Source organism: Saccopteryx leptura, chromosome 12, assembly GCF_036850995.1.
Source record: "Saccopteryx leptura isolate mSacLep1 chromosome 12, mSacLep1_pri_phased_curated, whole genome shotgun sequence".
Classification (NCBI taxonomy): Eukaryota; Metazoa; Chordata; class Mammalia; order Chiroptera; family Emballonuridae; genus Saccopteryx; species Saccopteryx leptura.
Genome location: NC_089514.1, coordinates 17,498,231 through 17,514,641, shown reverse-complemented (window position 1 = coordinate 17,514,641; position 16,411 = coordinate 17,498,231). Strand labels below are relative to the sequence as shown.

General features: G+C 46.9%; 1 protein-coding gene across 3 annotated transcripts in view; it reads right to left on the bottom strand.

Moving 5' to 3' along the window:
• Positions 1–16,411, bottom strand: part of RAPGEF5 (Rap guanine nucleotide exchange factor 5) — a 218,107-nt gene that overhangs the window by 67,617 nt on the left and 134,079 nt on the right. For 2 of the 3 annotated variants that reach the window (XM_066354495.1, XM_066354497.1), the window contains exons 10-11: positions 3,190–3,302; positions 2,661–2,749 (exon numbers count right to left, since the gene is read on the bottom strand). In XM_066354495.1, coding sequence (XP_066210592.1) covers positions 2,661–2,749; positions 3,190–3,302 — 202 coding nt within the window. The remainder of the gene's footprint in view (positions 1–2,660; positions 2,750–3,189; positions 3,303–16,411) is intronic. The other variant, XM_066354496.1, reaches the window with a different exon arrangement.

Here is a 16,411-nt window from a genome sequence, read left to right as displayed (position 1 = left end):
TAAGTGACTTCTGTGGAGAAGAGATGGGGAATCACTTTCATCTCTTGCTCGCTTTATCTTCCCCACCCTCTAGTGGGCAGAGGAACGACAAACCCAGAACAGGTCCCTGCCAGCCACCAGGACACCTATTTCCTTCCATGCACCCTCTTCCTCCTCGCTGCCGTCGGGGCCTTGTGGACGGCCACCAGATGGCTCCTCCCGGTCCCATATGGCTCTGTCTCCCTGAAAGGGGCGCTCAAAAACATAAAAATGCTGCTGTATACTTTCATTGCAGCCCCTTCTCATTTTCCTCCATCTGTCTTCCATATGTTTATGCGACTTTATGAGGCTCTTGCACACGCGGCCTTTTATAATGAGGAATGCCGGCCTGCCCAAGACGAAGAACTAACTTCCCCTTCGCCAGTGACGAGGCGGCTCAATCACTTTAAATACATGATTCATTTAGTAGTCACACTACAACAAACTCATAACCAGTTTTCTTCAATTTGTACATAAAATGGATGTTCTCTCCAATCTATGATACATATTTTTAAAAAATTTTATCAACAAAAACCACATGGTGGCTTTCCTGTTGAGTTTCTCCAAAGTATTGTAGGTGAAGTTTGGAAGAACTGCATGATTTCCACTTAGGTGTCCCTAATTTACACACATCAAACTAGAGTTGACCTTTTTATTGTCATCAAGTTCTGCTTTGATTGGAGGAAATGTGACCGTTGTTTCCCCTTCAGGTGTCTGTGTAACAATCTGAAGTGTGTCCTTCACAAACTCTACAAAAGTGAGGAGTAATGAGAAGAGGCTGACGCCAAGGGGCAGCTTCCTGTCCTGCTCAGGTCCAACCACCACGCCCGAGTCCTCTTGGCTGTGCTGAGCATGTGGCTAAAGTGACGTATTCGACCTCGATATTGGTATAACTCATAACAAAGTGGAATAACAGTCACTAGACACCAGGCACAACACCATTTCCCAACCGGAGGCAACTCCTTGGCATTAGTAACAGACATCAGGGTGATTTCTCATTCCCTGTGCTAAACATTGGGAACTTAGTGGGCACCTAGGTCATCTTTCACAAGAAACTAAAGACAATGAGAAAGAAAGAAAAAAGAAATCAAGCTTGAACAATTTCTACTCATCACTACAAGCTAGACACAAAGTCTTGAACTAAAGAATAAACTGTGGTACAATGAAGGAAAAAGCATTCAACACCCCCCCCCAACCTCTACCCACGTTTAAGGGTGACCTCTTATGGCAGGTAATTTGCCAGTATTCTAATCCAGACCACCTGTGCAAAGCAGTCTGGTAATCAGTACATGGAACATTATGGCCAGTTCGTGATGATTATCTCTGATGAAGCAGAGCAAGGGACTGGTGCTCAAATGCACAAAACATTAATCGATGGACATATAAAAACAACCCAGCAAATGCCACAAGAATACATTTTTTCTTTTAGCTTGTTTGTGCTCAAATGACAACTATTGATTTTCCCTCCAAACATACATATGCAAAATAAAGTATTTCTATTTTGAGATCAGACACAACATTACCGTAGGGTGCCTGATGGGGTCATTTTGCTTTTTTCCTTTACCCACTTACATATTTCACACATCTTTGATTCTCTTAACGCCCTTCCTAATGCAATATGGAGCCATACATCAATTAGGTTCAAACAAACCTTCAGGGACCTGAGAAAATTCCTGTTCCCAAGTCATTTGGTCATTTCACAATCCTTCTTGCATGAGGAAAACCTAAGGAGTTACTTTGTATTAATACAACCAAAAAAATGCCTCTTCCTGATGCCGTCACTAAACTGTAAACTGTGGGCATCACAGGTGCGCTCTTGGCAGCAAAATGTGCATTTTTGTCAGAGACTCAAGTTACAGAATTCAGTCTATGTAGCCAGAGGCCAATTCATTGGAATAATTGCTCCAGGCTGGAACAAATTACAAATTCTGGTTAAGAGAAGCAAGTACTCGCCCTTCTGTGGAAAAGAAAGTGTGGGTAGGTCATTCTGTAAATGCAATGGTAGCGTTTCCAAAAGTGCAAGGGTGAAACAGCTACATGGGTATTTTGCTCACAGATTAAACAGAAAGGACAAGAAGTCTGACCTGTAAGATTCAGTGAATTACAATTTCTGCTCTGAGTCGCTATGCGTATCATATTCTGCACAGCAAGGCATGCTCTGGGCAGTTTGTAAACCACTTGGAAGAAGGCAGAAGTTGCTAAGCTGATAGTTGCTGAGCAGTTGCATTAATTGTTGACATTTCCACGGGAGGCTACTCCCCCCAGCTCAGTGCGTCCCACTAGCCAGGTGAATGCTTCCTGGTAACCCCCTCACCTTATATTTCCTCCCATTGATCACTGGCTATTGAATGCTGGCCTCTTGCCAGCTGCCTTTAGGTAAGATCTGATCAAAATTGCAAAAGAAACAGGGACATCTGCTTTTGGATCATTTCTTTGTACAGCTACTTCCCAGGCAGTTGCTTGGATCGACATGTGTCCATTTACTGGATTCAAACAAAACAGCAGGGGGCCAAGGGGGAGGGTCACGAAGCATATGCTGGATCAGCTCACCCTGCTTCTGCAACGGTGGGACCCTTGCCCCTAAGGATGCTGACAAGGGCAGCCACTGCGGAGTCTGCAAACAGGAGACACCCGGGTCTTACCTGTTTCTTTGTCCTGGACCTCTTCCAGGTGCAAGTCATTCAAAAGGTGCTCCAAGATCTTCTCCGGGGTCCCGGACACGACCACGTATCTGTCAGAGAGCAGAGAGTCCACCGAGTCATCCTCGGTTGAAGACTGTGAGCGGCTGCTCCATTCATCGTCCTCGTCCTCCTCGTCAATGTATTTGAAATAAGGCACATCGAAGGTAGGCAAGGGCAGCTCTCGGTCCGAGAGCGCTGCAGAATCCTTCCTCTCTAAATGAGGGTCAAAGACCCTCAGCCGGGAGCTGCCCATTGTGCCGGGCGACTAACAAAGGCATCCCCTCAATGCTAAAAGATCTTGGCCATCCCGGTCTTTTCACTGGGAACTGAGTCCATCTGGCTGCTCCGAGCTCTGCAGTCAGCTAGAACGCCGCTGGAGAGGCGGAGAGAAAAGGGAGGGGGCGGGGAAGGAGGCGGTGGGGAGCTGGGACGAGGCGAGGAGACGGAGCAGGGACGGGAGAGGGAACAGGAGCCAGGGGCGGAAACTCACCTCCAATCACCCTCGGCGCTGCCTCCCGGGGGGGCCGGTCCACAGCGCGGCACTTTCTTCAGCACCAGGACGCTCCGCTCTTGCTCTTTCACTGTGGTCACTTCGTCATCCTGCTGTCATTGGGGATGGGAGAAGGAAAACGCAAGACAGCAAGTTAAAAAGAAGAAAAATAATGCGTTAACAAATGCTTCATTTTCTTCAGTTGCTCTGTACCATAATTTCTTTAAAGATTCAGAATAAATCAGGAGTCTGGTCAAGAACCTCCCTGTGGACAGGACCCATGTTCCAGGTCTACGGACACATAAGGCACGAGGGGCGTCAATACTTTAAAGAAAATAGGAAAAAAAAATAAAGTGGGGATAGGATTCAGAGAGTTCATATTTAAAGCTACCTGAATGATTCGAATTAAGGAATCCAAAGTCCAAAGTTTCAAAAAAACAAAAACAAAAACCAACAACCCCAAAACAAAAACTAAGCACAACATACTAATTGCATGTGTATTCTCTTCTACCTTGTCAATGCTTATTAAACAATCACTCTTTCCAAATGGGAAAGTAATTAACAGCATCATTTAAACACTAAAACAATGCACGTGCCACATTAAGCAGTTGTGGTCGATACCTAGCATAGCCATTCACACCACCACCTTGCTTTAGGAGGCGGACCCCAAACTACCCATTCTATCATTAGGTCCATTTTTCTTCAGACTTGAGGTGGCCTTCCAATTTATCATGTACTTGTTTTGCCAGAATACAAGCCAAAATGGATCTCCAGCTAGAATCTCATCTAGGCTGAAATTCGGGTGTCACGGGTGAGTGCGCTGACTTCCTTCGCCTCAGTCCCTTTGAAAAAGGTGGGGGGGTTAGGCTGAACAATCATTCATTTCTGCACACACAGCTTCCACCCTGGAGCCAGCATGGCTCGCTGACGTGGCTGTCGGAGCCCGGCTCACTGCTGACCCAGCACTGTGCCGCCCGCCCCTGAGTGATGAACTCTCTCAGAGGGTGCCGTCTGAAATTCTCCTGATGTGTGACACCCAGTCAGTGTCAGCGCAGGGGCGGGGGGGAAGAACTTTAAAATGCATGTAAGAAACTCTAACTTCTGTATATCTAAGGATTTGAGCAAGAAGATTAAAGCAAGGCAAGTTGATAGTAAGTAGACTTCATCTTCTTTAAAAAGGGAAACATATCCTAGGATTCCTAGCATGTTTCTGTTACTGGCAGGAAGATCCTACCCATAATTAAGTATAAACATACAGATTGTTTTTCTCCCAAAGGATAAAAAGGTCCTAGGTCCGTTCTACTTTATTATTAATCACTTCCACAGATTTGTTAGGGATGTCAATGTATTTTATTTACCCTTCATGACAAGCACAAAGCACTCCTTCTGTTATCATTGCCCACCAAACCAGTGATAAAATTATGATTTCAACTCCCAGGGTCCTGATTCCTAAGACAATGTAGTGACCTAGTCATTTGAATCTGTGAGGATCTTCTTAAAAATAAAAAAAAAATACTAGTCGTTCTAAACAGCAAGATGATTTTATGATGCTTCTTTTTAAAACTTTTAGTGGCAAATAATTTTACTATGTAACACTGACGTGTTACACTTCAGCAAGGTCAGACATGCAGTTACTGTGGCAATTAACACTGGATATTCATTGTTAAACTCCCCAAGGACAGTAGTGTGATTCCTGTAACATGAATACCAATGTGTAATTGCTATCTTTCATTTCTCCAAAGGGGTTCTTTTGTTATCCACATGAAATAAGGTGGCTAGAGAGAGAGGGGCATATATTGACCAAAAAAAAAAAAAAAAAAATCAAAACACACAAACAAACACAACAGGCAGAATGTGGGTCTGGGTTACTGAGATACACGGAAACAAATACTTTGAAAGGACAACAGTCTTTTCCCTGGTTTCTCTCTCCTTGTAAACCAATACTCATTTTACAGGAGCCCACTGTTGTTCTGAAGTACATTTTACATTCTACACGCACGTGATATACAGCATTATTAACTTCCACGGGCCATGCACACACATTCAGATGGGAAGGGCTTCCCTCATGTCTGTGTCACTAATATGTATTACAGGGCTGTGCACAGAGCAGCCACACTCTGCTGGGCAGCGGACGCGCTGAATCATGTTAATGTGCCGTCAACAGCATCTAATGTCATTGCGGTGGTTTCCATTTGGAATACCTCTTAAAAATAAAGAAGAAAAGCAGAAAAATCAACGTATAAAAGAGAGATGGAAGTTATCTAAAATTGCCATGAAAACATAATGGCCTTCTGTGTTATATATATCTGGCTCTGGTTACATGAATGCCTTCCGACCCAGGCATCCTTACCTAATTGCTCTTCTTCCTAAAAGTATGCGGAAGTGCCATGGTTGGGGTTCTGGGTATAAAACTTTAGTGCTTTCTTGGTTAAGAAGGAAAGTCTTTAGAGAACTAGTGATGGAAAATATGTTCAGTGACAAATAGCTAATGAAATGCAAGTAAAGCATTAAAACATTTAATTTACAGTCATGTATTCTATAGGCAGTGAGGATCTCCTTTGGTAAGTAAGGTACTGTGCTGGTCACCAAGTGGCAAACAGAGGTGAGTAAGACAAGTACCCTGTCCTTAAACGATAAGTTAATAGGCTCCATAACAACAGAAGTCTAACGTAGTGAGCACCCTAAGATGAAGCCAAATGTAGGAGACAATGCAAAGCCATAACTCGTGACTGCAGGTGACAGAGGATGGGATGCCGCTAAACAGGGCAGTAACGTACAGAGAAACTGGCTCTGGTGAGAGCTGCCCCTTGTTCAGACCTTTGGTGGTCTAGTGCTGAGAGGACACCGTGCTCCTGATGCTGAGCTGGCAGTTAGAAGAAAAGGGGGAGGCCCCGGGACAAAGGTCAGGGGCAGAGCCAGACTCGTAAATGAGGCTGCTAAGAGGGAACAGGAGAGAAAGGGAATGATGAAGGTGAGGATAAAGGAAAGAAGAGCACAGAAAGTCGGAGGAAGAGGCAGGGGAGCAGAGTCGCGGGGCACACCTATATGCGGAGATTATGAACACGTGAAATAGCGGTGAGTCGGGAGGATCTGGAGGGCACGTTCTCAGGAGACTCGAGGGAAAAGCTTTCGGGACGCTGTCCAGTTCACAAAGACCGCAGGTCTCAGACAAAGTGCTGAGAAGACCGCTTTAGGTCCAGCAGTGGGAGGACTGGGGCTCCGGTGTGAGAGAGCGGGGAGTAGGGCTACGGTGTGAGAGAGCGGGGAGGCAGTGGCGGGGAGCCTGCTGCGCCTGGCAATGCCACCAGGAAAGGACACCAGCCTGGAGGAGCGGGGCTACGGCAGGGGTCTCAAACTCGCACCCCGCCGAACAATTTTGTGCGGCCCGCAGACTAATCCACGAAGTTCAAAATATTTTGGATAAAATTAAGTAAGCCTAGGGGCCTACTTGTATTTTTCATTTCTCTAGCATCCTAGCTAGATATTAGCTTAGTTAACAGCAGTTGTGATGTGAACTACAGTTTCTGGTCATTTTGTGACACTGAAAAGTGTTGCGTAATAGTTGCCTTTTGTAGACCTAGTGCGGCCCGCCGAACGGCTGTGATCTTGCTCTGCGGCCCACATGCTGAGTTGAGTTTGAGACCCCTGGCCTACGGTGTGAGAGAGCGGGGAGGCAGTGACAGGGAGCCTGCCGCGCCCGGCGATGCCACCAGGAAAGGACACCAGCCTGGAGGAGTGGGGCTACGGTGTGAGAGAGCGGGGAGACAGTGGCAGGGACCCTGCTGCGCCCGGCGATGCCACCAGGAAAGGACACCAGCCTGGAGAGCCCTGTGCGGCTGGGGAAGGCGGCCAGGTGAGCAGCGTGCTGGGAAGACACGACAGGGGCAGAAACACGAGCGCAGGGGTGGGGCTCTAAAATGGACAGAGATGTCATCCTGTCAGAGGGGATCACAAGAAAGAGAGCCCAGCAGAAAAAATGGACGTGGAGAGGGAGGAGGCTGAGGGAGATCCTAGGAGACGGCTTCCGTCTTCTCAGGACCGTGGGAACTGAGACCATCCTTCGGAGTGTCGTGGTGAAGGTGGTGGCCTAAGGAGAATACCGGGAAAAGGGGCTCAGGGGGCACAACAGGGTATAAACAAGTCATGAGAAAAAGGACCGCCAGCGCTTTGTGGACTGCGGAGGGTAGAAAACATATGCTGATGGCTTTACGCCTCCCTGCAGAAGTGCTCAGAAACCTGAGGGAAACAGTGAACCGTGGGGCCCACCCAGGAGAAGGGCCTGGCGAAGGGAACAATAGGAGGCTCCGGGGGTGGGGTCCTGGGCAGCCGTCACACCGAGAACAGCTCCTCACCACGTGCTGTCTGCCTGGTCTGGGAAAGGAGTGAGCCGAGAAAGGAGAGGACGTGGACAAGAGGCGCCAGAGGCTGCCCTGCCCTTGGCCGGAGTGGTGTAGAAACGGGCGTTAATGGAGTCAGGAATAAAAAAACATTCCCTTGTCCGGGTGAGGCAAGAGGCAAGAGAATAAGGCTACCCAGGGAAGCGGAACGGGGTCTGAGCAAGCGGCACGGACGTCAGAAGCGAAGGCACTGCTGTGGGTGCGTCAGCGCCATGGACGGCGAGGCGGGGCGCGGGGTGTATTCCTAGAAGGCACTGCGCCCATGGTGCTCAGCCCCGGCTGGAATATGCTCAGTGAGAAATCTCCCCTTTCCCCAAAACATACTTTAGTCCCCAAATCTGTGCAAACCAGTTCTTTTCCCTACTCTCTTAAAGGGATGGTGAAGAACAAGAAACTCCAACAATAAAGAGGTGTCCTCGGCTGCAGGACAGGAGGTGGGGGCTGACAAGAGGAAAAGAATCACGTCACAGGTCCTCTGAGCAGAGCCCATCCGGGAGGGGTATGAAAGCCGAGGAGGGCTTCCGAGTCCCTTGCTCCTCATCTTTGTTCCATTTGGGCGAGTAACTGGTTTATTTTCTCTTTGTGCCTCCACTGCTATTCTGCCTGTGAATTCTGAAGGAAGATTAGAACCCAGAACCTTTGACTACCTTTAGATGAAAGTCCATGATCACAATCAGCTCTTTTTTTTTTTTGTATTTTTCTGAAGCTGGAAACCGGGAGAGACAGTCAGACAGACTCCCGCATGCGCCCAACCGGGATCCACCTGGCACGCCCACCAGGGGGCGACGCTCTGCCCACCAGGAGGCGATGCTCTGCCCCTCCGGGGCGTTGCTCTGTTGCGACCAGAGCCACTCTAGCGCCTGGGGCAAAGGCCAAGGAGCCACCCCCAGCGCCCGGGCCATCTTTGCTCCAATGGAGCCTTGGCTGTGGGAGGGGAAGAGAGAGACAGAGAGGAAGGAGAGGGGGAGGGGTGGAGAAGCAAATGGGCGCTTCTCCTGTGTGCCCTGGCCGGGAATCGAACCCGGGACTTCTGCACGCCAGGCCGACGCTCTACCACTAAGCCAACCGACCAGGGCCACAATCAGCTCTTATACCTCAACATCAAACCTTTTTCTTTCATTTTCTCACATAAAAGATATGCTTATTTTAAGACAAAAATACCGAGAGGGTAGTAAAAATGTCGATTTTTTTTTTAAAGGCGAAAAATTTGACGTTCCCGGTTTAGCAGGCCTTAACTTGCACTGTCCCAAGCCGTGTTGCTGACTGTATTTATATTTCCACTTACCGCCAACACTGACAAGAAAAAGTGATCATTAAGGGATTTCTCGGGCCTGCTGCAATTGCCCAACTACTTGTTTGATTTTCCATTATCAGAGCTAATGGAAAATATTCCTCTCCCAAGTGCTCGCAGGAGCAGCCGCTGGCATTCTCCACGGCGTCGTGTCCCCGCAGCTCTACGAGCATAAACTCTCACCAGAGTGCTTAATGAGGGGTCCATGGGTGGGATTTAGGGACGCAGAGAGCCCTCTGAATGTATATAAAAATTTTATGTGTAGGCACATTATGCCATGCAGAGTCTAGACTCCAAAGTCTCACTGAATCTATGAACCCCAAAAGGTACAAACCATTCCACACGATGCAACTCATAGTTATCCCCTCATCGTCCTTGACAAGTTTCCTGCCACTAACTCCCTCTATCCAGGTGAGATGCCCAAAGAACCCTGTCATGACACTGACCTCTACTTATCTGCTTCCTCTGTGTTCTCCACTACATGATGACATCTTGAGAGCAGGGACTGTGACCTCTATTTCTCTTTCGAACATAAGAGAGGCCTAGCAGGTGATATTCATTCGATAAATGTTTACTGAATGTGCAAATTAATGAGCAAGCAAGAGAGTGAGGGAACTGTCTTTAAAACGAAGAATTCTATCTCATATACCTCAAAGGCCACTCTTACTAGGAAGCATCCTCTACCCTCTCCACTTAGTCACTTTTCTATTACAAAGCTCATCGCATGAGATGGCTGTGTTCCGAACTTCAGTGCTGCAATTATTTATTCCATCTGTCAGAATTCTACCAAACTAAACTCCCACACAATTCACATATGAGGTCGTATAATTAACACAACACCGGGAAGGTATTCGCTAAATGGTACTGTCCCTTAGTCTAGGGCACATTAAATAAAAGGGAGGGTAGTGGACAGGAATAGGTCAAGCTATGGGCAAAACTATGAACTGGGCAAGATGTGTAATTTTCTGCTAATTTCCCCTTCTCTGATCCATGTGGTCCCAACCAGGACCCTCAACATTCGTCATGTGGCCCAGTGCTCCATAATCAAACTCGGCTGAAGCAGGCAGCAAGACAGACCCTTTCAGATGGAGTTAGAATCACCCAGCTGCATGCCATGGCATTCAAGGTTATACAAGTAGTACAGTCACACTGCTGCTTTCCCTCAAGCTTGTGAGCATGGCGACTGAAGATGGTAACTTACTTATAGACAGGCATTTGCTATGGACTGAGTGCTTGTGTCCCCCACCCAAAATCTCATGTGTTGAAATATAATCCCCAGGACGATGGTGTCTGGAGTTGAGATCTTTGGGAGGAAATTAGGTTATGAGGGCGGGGCACTCATGAATGGGATTAATGCCCTTATGAAAGAGGCTCCAGAAAGATCCCCAATATCTCCTGCCACGTAAGGGCACAATGAAATGATGGTCGTCTACGAACCAGAAAGGCGGCTCTCATCAGATACTGAATCTGCCAGGACTTTGATCTAACAGCCTCTACAACTATGAGAAATAAATGTCCACTGTATATAAGCCACCTAGTCTGTGCTACTTTGTTATAGATGCCCAAACAGACTAAGACAGCATTTATAGCCAATAGGTTGTTATGACTCCTTTCATATCATAACCTTCTTGGTCTTTTATTCATTGCAAAGTTCACCTCAAGTATTGCTGCCTCCAGTCTGGTTTTGTTGGCTCTTTGCCATGGCCCCTTGGCAGCAGGTGAGTCCTTCTGACTCAGAATTCTGAGGAACACATCCTAATACACTCTTTTTTCTCCCTTCCAAAGCATATGCTCACTTGTGGGCGGGTACTCTATCTTCTTCAATTTGGAATTCCCAACAAATAGCCACGTCTTCACACGTCACAGATACTGAAAGAACATGAACTGAATGAATAAATAAGGGAAAAAGATTAATGGATAAACATGCGTGCATTTTACAATAGAATGGCAGTTTAGAGAATAATATCTCAAATCTTGAAGACCACATTTCAAATGCTAAATTCTGATGGGGTAGATAAAAGGGGACATTTTGCTGAGAGGTGCTTTTCCTAAGGAAGGGTCAGCAAATGACTCTGATGGCACATGGCACTGGCCCGTTCCATTCTGAATCTTGATCATCAACTTAGATGTGACACTCAAACTGATATGGGTGAACTCAAAACAATAGTTGATGTGGTTGTCAAAATGAACATGATAAAGATAGGCAAAGGGCTACATATCAGATCAACATGACCTACACTAATTCCGGATCTTGGGTGGCTGGTGTGGAAATCACTGTGAGCCACCCCTAGGGCTTGGCCAATATCTAAGAGAATACATGATAAATATTTTGTGAAATATAAAATGTCATGCAATTATTAGTTACTGGACCATTAAAAGCTAATAAAATTTTATCTTGTAGTGGTAGAGGTAACCATAACTCAAGAACTAAGGAGCCTGACCTGTGGTGGCGCAGTGGATAAAGCGTCAACCTGGAAACGCTGAGGTTACTGGTTCAAAACCCTGGGCTTGCCTGGTCAAGGCACATATGGGGAGTTGATGCTTCCTGCTCCTCCCCCCTTCTCTCTCTCTCTAATGAATAAATAAATAAATAAAAACTATTTAAAAAAAAAAAAAAAAAAGAACTAAGGAGACAGCACTGCCATATGCAACAAACAGACCCACTAGGAACAAGCAAGCTAGGAGCGAGCAAGCTATGACCAGATGGATAAATCCGTAACAATAACAAACACTTATTGAGGTTTTACCATATATTAGGCTAAGAGTTAAACATCCATCATCTTATCTAATCATTACAACAATCCTCTGACATAAGTACTATTAAAACCCCCATTTTGCCAAAGTAATTGGCCAAGAAAGATCATAGGGTGAGGGCATGGTAAAGGTGAGACTGACCCCATGCAAGCAAGCTCCACAACAAAGCTCTTAATCAGAACCACAGATGTCCCTTAATGACGGTCAATGATACACATTAGATACTATAACTATCAAGGTGACTTGGTTTACGCTGGTGCTGAAATCCAAAGCAGGCCAATGTGTTTGGTGAGTCAGACAACCAATGCAGCCAAGTCAAAGTGAGCCTCAACATTACAAGGATAGCCATTGTTTAGTTCTGGATGGCCAGTGTGGTTTAGAAAAGCTATCCAGGGAATGAATTCCAAGAGAAGAAGAGGGTTGACCAGGGCTGAGAAAGGTGCCAGGAGCACAGCTAAACCAGCTCAGCCGGGGCAGAGCTTAGGACCCAGCATGGGGACACAGCGCGGTGGGAACAGAGTGAGAACGGCAGGGACCCAAGGAGTCCGGGTGCAGAGACCCTCTGGCTGAGGCTGGTGGGGCTCCCAGTGCACACGCTGCCCGGGGCTGCTGGGCTCAAGCACTGGGCAGACACTCAACTGTACACTTGAAAATAGTTTTATGTGATGTAAATAACCCCCCAAACTGGCTATGATGATGAGTCTGTGAATAGAAGGGACTCAGGACTCTGCACCAGGAGCTACAAGGGGTCTGGGGAACATGTCCTGTGAGGTACAGTTCAGGTAGCTGGAACAGCTAAGAAGGAGTAAAAGACCAGGAGAATGAAACCACAGTAGGTCATTTCCACTCTCTGAGCTCCCTGCCTTGTGGGAAAGGGAGCCATAGAACTCCCATGATGCTCTAGAAAGGTGACCTTCCATTGATGAGTGGCTAGATAAAGGAGGAAGAGTGTGGCTTAATTTAAAGAGTAATGACAACAGAGGGGGGCCGGGCCTCTCTCGTCTGGAGCAGAGCCTGTCCACAGTATCACAAATAGGTGAGATAGTTCTCCAGCTCATGGGAGCTGGATGGCTTCGGCATCCTTTCTGACACCAAGGGTCTACAAATCAGCGTTCCCGACTCTACTTCTCCCACGGAAACCCAAGATGGCGGCTCTCTGGAATAGGAAAGACGCATGTGAACTAGCAGGGAGGTACCTCTCCTCATCTTAGGTGACGGAAATTCACACATGGCTTAGCAAACCGAACCACCGGTGCCCACATTGATGCTTGTACTGTAAATGTGGGCACTACCAAAACCAAAGCACTTATCTGGGGGGAAAAAAAAAATCTCTTCTGGCCAAAAACGGTTTTTACCTTAGAACAACCTTCACAGAATTTGCTGACAATGTATCTCATGATCCCTTTTATCTCATAGAAAAAAAAAAAAAAAGTAAACAGATTAAAAAAAAAAAAGGTCAAAAGGATAGCTGCAAGATAGAGCTGATTAGGGGAGTACACTAAGAGACAGATGAAGCTAGCAGGTGCGTGCCCAGGTGAGCGGACGCAGGTCTGCAGGACCGCACAGCGCTGGCCCGAGGAGCACGTCTGGGTCCAGGCGCCCGGGAGGAACGGAGTATTTAAATAACGATCACTGGCTCCTTTAAACATCCCACACACATTAAGATTAATAACTCAAATTAAAGCCTAAATGGAACTAATAGGACTCATCATCACAGAAGTTATAAAACCCCAGTCAAGTCTGACTTCCGTAGGTGTGAGAGTGAATAAAACTTACTACAGAGCGCGAACAACCCCGCAGAAAACCAGTGAACGTGACTGGAGAGGAAGCCCTGGCTGTTAGAGAAGAACTGTATTTATAACATCTTACTGCCTCTAATGATCAGCCTGTAACACAAGCTGTCTAAGAACCCTTAAATTAGGGCAAGCCTTGGAACCTGATCGTGTGGCCATCTTCCACCAGTAAAGCTACTGCAGAAGAGCGTGGAGGAGATGAGGACAGTCTATAAAACCTGGAAATACAAAGTCAGTATCTCCGTATCCCAAGTATATTTTATCATGCTTTGTTAGCTTAATGGGTCATTCTGGAAAATAAATTAAGAGAGAGAGAGAGAGAGAGAGAGAGAGAGAGAGAGAGGCACACTCAGTTACGGTTCGGAACATGTTTATAATAAAGGGGATATTTAGCCTGACCAGGCGGTGGCGCAGTGGATAGAGCATTGGACCGGGATCTGGAAGACCCAGGTTTGAGACCCCGAGGTCGCCAGCTTGAGAGCGGGCTCATCTGGTTTGAGCAAAAGCTCACCAGCTTGGACCCAAGGTCGCTGGCTCCAGCAAGGGGTTACTCGGTCTGCTGAAGGCCCGCAAGTCAAGGCACATATGAGAAAGCAATCAATGAACAACTAAGAAGTTGCAACGCGCAACGAAAAACTAATGATTGATGCTTCTCATCTGTCTCCATTCCTGTCTGTCTGTCCCTGTCTATCCCTCTGACTCTCTCTCTGTCTCTGTAAAAAATAAATAAATAAAAAAATAAAGGGAATATTTACAGAAGTGTAGCTAGGTGTAAGGGAATTAACCAAAAAAGGGTGAGATTACCATAAACCAGCAAAGAGAAGCAAGAGGAGTTAAGAGTCGAGTACAGGATCCCACTGGGAGCTAGAGACATAAATGAGAGCTCCCAAGAAGGGGTTGCAGTCACAGAGGGGTGAGGTCATGGCCAGAACTGCAGTAGGAAACAGGACAGAGGTGGGGAGAAGACCCAGGCCTCTCCTACACGCCCATCTCCTGCGACATTTCCCAACGGCCAAGGCCCACCTGAAGGTGGGAGGCAAGAGCTCATGGGTGGAATAGTCCACAGGGGTCAGGACCCACTGCCCACAGCACGGAGCAAGGCTAGGTGAAGGAGGGGATGGGCGCCAATGGAGACGACCAGCACACCTGACCTTTCAGTTTCCAGAGAAGCTTGTGCCAACTTGTGACGTTAGATGGTCAGGTAGTCCATCACCTTGATGCCAGAAACACAACTCACACTCTAATAGCTTTAGAGTAGGGTCTGTTGGCATTTCCCTACCTGACTTAATCTAATTTTTGCATGCTTTAGTGTCTTGATCTTCCTTCTTGTCTAATAGTTACAACCTGTTCATTGCAAGTCACAGCCTACCATTTGCTTCATCTTTGACACTCCCCACATGACCCTTGAGAATTGCTATTAAATAACACAGATGTTGTTGGCTTTTTATTATTACTATAAAAGCTTAAATTTTACTAAAATTTTCCCAGGATGTTCTCCAGTTTCAGTATAAAAAGTTCTTGGTTGATGACCCGATTTGGTAATAGGGGTGGAGGAGAGAAGAGGGTGGAGAAACGGCAGGAGGAGTTCTTCTCTGATATTAGCTGCATGAAAACAGGTTTCATCCGTTTTGTTCTCTGTACTACCCCACCATCCAGAACAAAGTGTCTGTAGAATGAATGAACGGCCTGGTGAACGATGGATGAGCAGGGAGATACTATACATCAGAATGGACAAGATCAAGGACAGAGAGATTGGTAAGGGCAAGTGGGCAGATGTTTATCCACAGGGGGACACGGTCCAGAGAGCAGGCTGGGGCAGAAAGGAGGAATTCAAGCTAGAAGTCTACAGAGCAGAGGTCAAGATCTAGACCACCTGTGGCTAGTAACCAAAGGTCCAGGCAGAGTGATCAAAGGCACAGACCACTTGCAGCAGAAAGGGAGGTTGATTCTGACTCTGGGGTCTTTTGAGGCATTTCTCATCCAGGGAGAGCCCTGTCCTCAGAGAGAGGCTGGGTCCCCCGCTCAGAGGCCTCCAGCCATACCGAGGGGACCGGGGTTCGCCTTGTCTAAAGTGAAAGCCTCACAGTCATGTAATCATGTAACAGTTGGAGGGGGAACCTACTCCTGAAACCCCAAAGTGCCATCTGAACTAGGAGGCTATTACACCCCTCCGAATACTTTTAGACACTAAAAATCAACTGGGTAAGCAAGAGGCCTAGCACAGTCTCACCCTAACTACCCATCAGTCACCAATGACTAGATAAAATAGTTTATCAAAATCCACACACCTTACCTCATCAAGCTCCCTTCCACCAGACCCCACATAAAGGGTGTGGTCCGTTTCTGTTTCACGGGTAATAGCCAGTTCTTAGTACAAAAGTTAAACTCCGATGATGGCAGCCCTTCAGAGAACTTATGACCGGAATCAAATTAAACTGAAAGCAACACCAAAGTGAAGACAAGCCGGCCTGGGTTCAAATTCCAGGTTTGCCGCTTACTGGCTGGGTGATCTTAACAGAGTTGTTCACTCTCTGAACATCAGTGTTCTTGCCTGTGAAATGGGTTATACCTCCTTGTGACTCAGTTGCGAATGCTGAACCAAGAGAATAAAATGGATGCAGAGAAACATACAAACTCTATTGCAACTGTATATTAACACCAAAATGTTACAAAATTGGATTTGCATCCGGGCCTTGCTAAAATTTTGTTTATGCGCACGCGTGTTTAAATATCACCCACATTTAAAGGAACACACAAATAATGTCATCAAGCTTTTTCGGCTGCATTGAAAACGGCTCCCTGTGGAGCTGCATGCACCACTGAGAGCCCAGAAGCCATCACGGGAGTTAATTACAAAGCTCACTGAACCCGGAGGAAGGAAGGCTGAAGCCCCTCAGCTAGAGGAGAGCGGGGACTGAAAGAAGCGGGCATTTTCATGGGTGCGCAGGGCTGTTTCCGTCTGACACTACCCTTTTGTGTGACGTCAC